General features: G+C 39.9%; 1 protein-coding gene across 1 annotated transcript in view; it reads left to right on the top strand.

Annotated features, from left to right (window-relative positions):
* The window catches only part of Atad5 (ATPase family AAA domain containing 5), a 50186-nt gene that overhangs the window by 11163 nt on the left and 30419 nt on the right, over nucleotides 1-8604 (top strand). The window contains exons 5-7 of the mRNA XM_028759304.1: nucleotides 348-474; nucleotides 2119-2203; nucleotides 7363-7547. Of these exons, the coding sequence (XP_028615137.1) occupies nucleotides 348-474; nucleotides 2119-2203; nucleotides 7363-7547 (397 nt within the window). The remainder of the gene's footprint in view (nucleotides 1-347; nucleotides 475-2118; nucleotides 2204-7362; nucleotides 7548-8604) is intronic.

Genomic DNA, 8604 nt, shown 5'->3' with positions numbered 1-8604 from the left:
AAGGAAGGAAGGAAGGAAGGAAGGAAGGAAGGAAGGAAGGAAGGAAGAGAAGGCAAGGAAGGAAAGAGAGAGAAAGCAAGCAGGCTATATGCTGAAATTACAAAAATCTGTAATAAGGATCTTTTATCTATGAAATTATGAAGAAAAAAGAAAATTCTTCATTTTCACTGTTACACCTCTATAAAAGTTGTAGACACAGTGTATGTTATTAGGTATGTGTATATTTGAAAACAACTTAGCTCAGAACTATCTTAGGCTTAGGCATTCACTGGAGTTATTAGGATTTCCTAAGAGTAATGGAAAATGCTGTTTTAAAGTTTTTGTTTTTTCTCATATTTTTGTTTTAGGACTCTGTAATACTAATAGATTCAAGTCCAACTTCTATAAGACAACCAGAGGAAAATCAGAAGAAACTTCAGAATTTGAATGATGTACTAGGAAAAAAACTTCACAAGTCATCTAAAAATGTCCCTGGTAATTGGATTTAATACTGTTTTATGAATAGTAGAATGTTTGGGGGCAATTGATTCTGAATATTCTGATGTCTTATCCCATAAATCATAAATTTTAGGTGTTTTATTTGTTTCGTTTTCTTTGAGAGACAGGCTTGCACTGTGTATTCCTGGCCTGGAACTGGCTACAGAGATCTGCCTGTCTCTGCCTATGAAGTGCTGAAATTAAAGGCATGTACCTTCATGCCTAGCTTTGGTTTGGTTTTGATTTTTTTTTTCTTGTGGGTTTTTATTTGTTTGTTTGTTTGTTTGTTGTTTTTAGAGTTTTGAGACAGAGTTTCTCTGTATAGCCCTGGCTGTTCAAGAACTCAATCTCTGGCCAGGCTGGCCTCGATCTCAGAGGTCTGCCTAGGCTCTCTGATTTATTTTGTGGGACAGGATCTCCTATCACACCAGTCTGGTTACTTACTATACAATTGAGGCTGTCCTTGAACACCTCAACTCCCTGCCTCTACCTTTAAGTGCTGGGATTATAGGTGTGTGCCACCTTGCCTGCCTAATTATCTCCATTTTGATAAGTAAAATTTTGATCATTTTTCAAAGAAAAATTTGGCATCTTATTTATTTAAGTTTTTTGGAGAAACATTTATGTTTGTTTATTTGTTTTTTTTTTTTTTTTCAAGACAGTGTTTCTCTGTGTAGTCCTGGCTGTCCTAGAACTCACTCTGTAGACCAGGCTGGCCTCAAACTCAGAAATCCGCCTGCCTCTGCCTCCCAAGTGCTGGGATGAAAGGCGTGCGCCACCACTGCCTGGCTTGGAGAAACATTTTAAATTATTGTACTTCTGTGTGTATATACCTAGCAGCTTCCAAACTTGTCTTTCAAATTTTTCTGTGCTTATTAAAACATTTCTTTATTTATTAATTGGTTGATTTGTATGTTCCCCTATGAGGATGCAAGACAGTTTTAGGTGTGGGTCTTCACCTTCCTCCTAGTAGCTTACGAGCTTCAGGGATACAACCCAGGTTGTCTCTCAGGCTTTGCCCGCTAGGTCATCTCTACAGTCCCTGGGTTTTGTTGTTTCTTTTAAGTATGTATTTATTGAGACAGGTCTCACTACACGATTCCAGCTCTCCTGGAACTCACATGTAGACCTGCAAGTGCTGGGATTAAAGGTGTGCACCACCATGCCTAGCTCATTTATATTCTTATCATGTGTGTTTGCTTACCTATATGTTTGCGGAGGAGGCCAGAAGAGGAATTCTTTCCCTGGAGCTGCAATTGCAGAATCTGTGAGCCTTCCAATGTGGGTGTTGGTAACCAAACTTAGGTCCTGTGGAAGAGCTCTGAGGATTCTTAACTGCTGAGCCCTCTCTCCAGCCCCTGTTTTGTTTGTTTATTTTTAGCATTAAAACATTTAAAATCTTTAGGGTATTTCCCTAGACATTCTGAGCAAAATTTTGAGACGTGCATTATAGGATTCTTTAGTTAAAAATGAAAGTTTCCCAGGAGATTTGGATGTTATGAAGTTGATGAAACATTATTATATAGCATTTTTATAATTGAGTTAAATTTCTAAAAATTTTAAAGGATAACTTTGAAAACAACTGAAGGTAAGTGGAGATGGTACACATTTAATACTAACCTAAGTATTGATTTTTCTAAGGAAAAATGAAAATTGCTCCTTTATTTCTTGCCAAAAAGACTAATAAAAGAACAGCCATTCCTGTCTTTGATTTGGATGAAAGCAGGTCAGTCCAATACAAATATTTAAACATTGAATATTTTATGGAATATAAGTTGTATTTATTTGTTTAATTTTGCATATGCATATATGTGGTGTGTGTGCATATCTTTGTGGTGTCTGTGCTTCCATGTGTTTGTGCACTTGTGTGCAGGTGCTCATGTATATGTAAATGGAGGTCAGAGGCAGATGGCAGGGTATGGGCAACATGGGTGCTGGCATCCCAACTCCAGTCTCCACACTTTCAGGGCAGGTGCTTTACTCACTTGAGTCATCTCCCCAGCCCTCTAAGGACATTTTGAAAATACTATTGATAACATTTATACTGCTGTTGAAGGCCTTCAATTTCTGTTAAGGCTTTTTGGATGTTTCACGTAAAATAACAGAATAATTAGAAAGGAAAAAAAACCCATCCTAAAGTATCAAATTTTGTTCATTACCCTCATTTGATAAATATTTCAGTGACCTGATACTATTTTGGCACTAGGAATCCTAAGGGAAACCCAGTGCCTATCACCATGAGTCTTGTATGCTCCAGGGGGAATACAGTCTATAATTAAACATTAACTGGCTTAACAAATGAAAAATTGACATTGTACTAAGGAGGGGCACAAAATTTTATTACTTTATATTTAAAGAGATTTTTGTTTGGTCAGTTCACTGACAAAAATGAAACCTGAATCTGAAGGGAAAGCAGCAGCTCATGGGAGCCAGGGTGGGGGCTGGAGGGTGTTCTAGCCAGATGTGTGCAGAATACCCAAGGCTGTAAGGAATGTGCTAAAGCACCAATGACAGGAAGAGTACCAGAGCCGGGGAGGGATGTGAGGTTAATTGGAGAGGTGGGCACCAGCCAGTGGAATGCCATCGATGCCAGGCTAGGAATTAGCCAAGAAGGATGCAAATACACAGAGGCGTGACTATGCATGTAAACAGATCTGGACTGCCAAAGTTTAATGTGCCTACTAGGTGAATTTATTTTCTGTGTGTGTTTTGTTTTTCAAGACAGTGTTTCTCTATGTAACTGAACCCTGGCTGTCCTGGACTCTCTTTGTAGACCAGGCTGACCTCGAACTTACAGAGTTCTGCCTCTGCCTCCAGAGTGCTATGATTAAAGGCATGTGCCACCACACCAGGCTACTAGATGAATCTTATGACTGCATAAAGAGCAAGATACAGGTTGTTAGAGCGTCTTATCTAATGTACACGAAGCTCCAAGTTTAATTTCTAGCACTGCGTTGATTGAGGCAGGAGGACTAGAGGGTCAGAGCCATTCTCTTTAGCTCTGTAGGGAATTTGAAGCCAATCAGGATACATAAGACTGTGTTTTTTGTTTCTTTGTTTAAAATGAGTGCGATGAAAAAGAAGTTAAAGTAGATCTAGGAGTTCAGGTGTGAGATAATGGAGATGAGAGCTAGGGTGTTGGGAATGATACATGAAAGATTTTAGGAGATAAATCTTTGTGGGATGTGTGTGTGTGTGTGTGTGTGTGTGTGTGTGTGTGTGTATTTTCCTCAGTGCTGGAAATTGAATGTGTGTATATATATAGTGATTTTTCTCTTATTAATGCCACCAACCTTCATGACAGATTATTCTTAGAATATCTCTTCTTACTCCTATTTGAAGGTTTACATATTGTCTTTGTCACTATTCTATTGCTGTAAAGAGACACTGTGATCAGAGCAACTCTTATAGACGAAAGCATTTAACTGGGGGCTTGTTTGTAGTTTAGAAGTTTAGTTCATTATCAACATCGTGGGGAGCATGGTGGCATGCTGGCAGGTGCTGGAGCATTAGCTGAGAGGTACATCATGACCTGTAGGCAGAGAGAGACTTTGCGCGTGGCATGGGCTTTTGAAACCTCAAAGCTTACCCCTAGTAACAAACTTCTTTAATAAGGCCACACCTCCTAATCCTCTCAAATAGTTCCATTCTCTGGTAACTAAACATTCAAATATAGGAGCCTTTGGGGGGCTCGTTCTTATTGAGACAACCGTGCATATTTTAATTTTTCCATTGTCTGTACCTGCTTGTCTGTATCTACAACATGTACATAGGTGCCTGATAAGGTAGAAGGCATCAGATACCCAGTAGCTGAAGTTACTGGTAATTTTGAGCCACCCAGTGTAGGTGCTGAGAACTGAAGCTGGGTCCTTTGCAAGAGCAGCAAATGTTCCTAACTGTTGAACTTTCTCCAGCCCTTCTTTATATATGTTTATATATGGATGTGCTTGTCCATACGGGTACCTTCAGAGGCTAGAAAGGGGAGATTGATCCCTTGGAACTGGAGTTATGGGTAGCTGTGAGCCACCCGACATGAGTGCTGGGAACTGTACTTGTGTCCTCTGCAAGAGCAGAAATTCTCTTGACCAGGAAGCCACTTCTGCCCATTAATACTCTTATTTCTGCTACTGTATTAGTTTTGTATCTAATGTTAGTTTTTTTTGTTCTAGAAATTCACATACATTTTATATGTATATATTTTATTATGTCTGACTGCTTTTGCTTAGTGCACACACAGACATATAAGCCTGGACACATTCATGCACACACACACACAAATACACACACACACATACACAGACACACACAAATACACACACACCCATCTCCCTCCCTCCCTCCCTCCCTTCCTCCCTCCCTCCCTCCCTCTTCACACATTTCTATATGTTGCCCAGTCTGACTTCAAATTTCTGGGTTCAGCTACACAGAGAAACCCTGTCTCGAAAAACAAAACAAACAAACAAACAAACAAAAAATTCTGGGTTCAGGCAAACCTACTGCCTCAGCTTTCTGAGTAGCTGGGGCTGTTGGTGCACTGCAGCCCAGTAGGCTATTCCTCATTTAGATGTATGACTTAGGGTCATATGTACTCAGAGTAAGTAAGCAGTTTGAGTTTAACAAATGTGAATGTTGCAATCACCACTATAATAAGATGTAGATCATTTTCATGATTCTCAAAAAAATTTCCTTTGCCTCTTTGCAGCTAACCGTACCCTTGAGTTCACTACATAGCTCATACCAACAGTTCTTCTGTCTTTATTTCCAAATGCTGGGATCTCAGCTGTTGGTTAACATAATAAATCTTTCAGGGTTGTTTGGGGGTTTATTTGTTTGTGTGTGTGTGTACTTTAAAACAATTATCATTGTTGTGGTGGGTACACATGGTAAAATCAGGTACAGCTTTGTGGAGTAGGTCTCTCCTACCTTTATGTGAGTTCCAGGGATTGAGTTCAGGTTACCAGGCTTGCATGACAACACGTACTTTACCTGCTGAGCCATCTTGCCAGATGTGATTTTTTGTTTGTTTGTTTTGTTGAGACACATTTTCAGGCTGGCTTTGAACTCACTATGTAGCCAAAAGTGTCCTTGAACTCCTGATTCTCCTGCCTCTTCCAGAATGTTAAAGTTGCAGACAAGTGTCACCAAACACAGCTATAATAAAGCTTTCTTTAGAAATGACCTAGGTTGAGGTGAAAACAGCTGTTTACCATGTTTCCTTATAGGTCAGTCACTAACTGTTTGAGTACACTTTCTAGTCATACCATTTAAAGAATAGCATTTTATCCAGGGACTGTTGACTCTGTCTTATGAAACTGTGTACAGAATCCAAGAGTTACATGCTTTCTGTGCTCACCATTCCTGGGTAGTCAGTACTTCTAGGTTTTCAGTAGATAATTGAGGAAGCATTTGCCTACACACATCCAAAGTTATCTGTAAGTGTACAGTATGTATAAGATGATACATGCTAAATGCATATTTATACCTTCTATCACTTCCCTTAACCTTCAGCTACAACATCCCCCTTACATCTTTACCTTTATATCTTCCCCTGTTCTGTCCACTAGTAGTAGAAAAGCACACCTCATATTTTCTGAGTCTTTTTTTGTTTGATTGTTTTTTGGTTTTTTGAGACAGAGTTTCTCCATGGAGCCCTGGCTGTCTTTGGAACTGCTCTGCCTCTGCCTCCTAAGTGCTGGAAGGTTGGAGCCACCACTGCCCACCCAGGTCTGAGTTTGATTCATTTGTTTGTTTGTTTGTTTTTTAAGAAAAGGTTTCTTAGTGTAGCCTTGGCTGTCTTGGAACTAATTCTGTAGACAAGACTGGCCTCAAACTTTGCCTCCTAAGTGCTGGAGTTAAAGGCATATGCCACCACTGTCTGGCTGTGAGTTTGATTCTTTTTTTTTTTTTAAGACTTTTATTTATTTATTTATTTATTTATTTATTATTATTATTATTACTATTATTGTCATTGTGGTTTTTCCAGAAATGGAATAGCCCTGGATGTCCTAGAACTCACTCTATAGACCAGGCTAGCCTCCAATTCAGAGATCTGCCTGCTGCTTCCTGCTGGGATAAAGGCATGTGTCCCCACTGCCCAGCTAAGACAGTTTTGCTTGTTTGTTTGTTTAATGTAGTCATACTTGTCTTTATTCAATTTATGAACATGAGTAGATAAGCAAAAAAAGAATTTTAACCAGCTAATTTACTGGGTGTGCTTAATTTTGTGTGTTTATGTCTGTCTGTGCAGGTGTATGTCTGCCTGTGTTGGCATAGTCAAAGGGAAATTGTGAATTGGTCCTCTCTTCTATTTGGGAATGGAATTCAGGTTTACCTGGCTTGTGTGGCAAGTGCCCTTACTACTGAGCCATCTCACCAACCTGAAGATAACGTTTTAACATGTTTATTTTCTGGATAGTTCATTCTCTAATGTTAGTCCTGGAGATTGAACTGAGATCATTAGTCTTGGTAGCAAGTACCTTTCAAGCAAAGACCTCCTGAGCCACTTCTCTGGCACTAAATAGTTTATTTTTTAATTTAATTTTACTTTATTTATTTTAAGATACGGTATCACTGTGTAGCCCTGCTGCCCTGGAACCTAATTAGTAGACTTGACTGGCCTCAGAGTCACAGAGATGTACCTGCTTTTGCCTCCTGAATGCTGAGATTAAGGGCGTGCACCACTACAGCTGGCTATGTTAATTATTCTTTTTACATTAATTTATTTACATGTGCATACATGCCATGGCATGCATATGGAGTTTAGAAAACAGTCCGTGGGAGTTGATTCTCTCCTCCATGCTATAGTTCCCGGGAACTGAACTCAGATTGTTAATTTATTCCTTCAGTTGCTTATAACTTTTGCTTTTACTTGAATTTTCTTCAAAGTCAAGATTCACCCGAACAAACTCAGAAATGTGATGTACAATTTAAAGCGAAGCGTGACTTTCTAATGAGTGGTTTGCCAGATTTACTGAAACGACAGATCGCAAAGAAAGCTGCTGCGTTAGATGTGTACAATGCAGTGAGCACCAGTTTCCAGAGGGTCGTTCATGTGCAACAGAGGGATGATGGTAAGTGTGCTTAGTGTGTGTGTGTTCATTTAGACAGGGCTTCTATAGCTTGGATAGCCTGGAACTCAGTATATAGACCAGGCTAACCTCAACTGTATTTATTTTTGAGCCAGGGTCTCTTATTCTGTCGCCCAGTCTGACATTGATTATGTCTCCTAGGCCTGAAACTTAGCAGTACTACTACATTGCCTCCCAAGTGTTGTGATATAGGCAGGGGCCCTCCCTGGCTAAGTATTTATGTTTACCCTGGTAGAACTAACCTGATACTATGCATTGTTTAAAAAAGAAAAAAGAAAAAAAAAAGGACCTTGGGATGTCCCTAGCTGATAGAATACCTGCCTGCATATGGGAGCCATGGGTTTGATTGTCTGCACAAAAGAAGGTAAATGTGAGGATAAGTCGTAGGGGGCGGCATGTACCTGCTCTCCAAACTACTGGAGACTGACAGAGGCCCTTCTGAGCTCTACAGTGAGACTCTGTTCCTTAAAAAAGAAAAAGGGTTGGAGAAATGGGTGAGTGGTTAGGAGCACTTAATGCTCCTGCAGAGGACCTGGGTTCAAGTCCCAGCACCCACATGGATGCTCGTTGCCAACTCCAGGAAATCTATGTTACTTGCATTCAGGAAGGAAAACCCTTCTTCTGTCCTTGATAAGTACAGTACAAATGTGGTACACATATATGCACTCAGGTGCACACACAAACGTATAATAATACCAACACTTACTAGGTGTAAACAGGAGGATCTCTGAATTCAAAGCCAGCATGGTCTACAGAGCAAGTTCCAGGCACATTATGAGATATTATCTTTTTTTTTTTTTTAAAGATTTATTTATTTATTATATGTAAGTACACTGTAGCTGTCTTCAGACACCCATATGAGGGTATCAGATCTCATTGTAGATGGTTGTGAGCCACCATGTGGTTGCTGGGATTTGAACTCATGACCTCTAGAAGAGTAGTCAGTGCTCTTAACCGCTGAGCCATCTCACCAGCCCATGAGACTCTATCTTAAGGAAGGAAGGAAGGAAGGAAGGAAGGAAGGAAGGAAGGAAGGAAG

This window comes from Grammomys surdaster, unplaced genomic scaffold (genome assembly GCF_004785775.1).
Source record: "Grammomys surdaster isolate TR1022 unplaced genomic scaffold, NIH_TR_1.0 126278, whole genome shotgun sequence".
Taxonomy (NCBI): domain Eukaryota; kingdom Metazoa; phylum Chordata; class Mammalia; order Rodentia; family Muridae; genus Grammomys; species Grammomys surdaster.
Note: the sequence above shows the minus strand (reverse complement) of the source record. Positions and strands in the feature narration are given on the sequence as shown.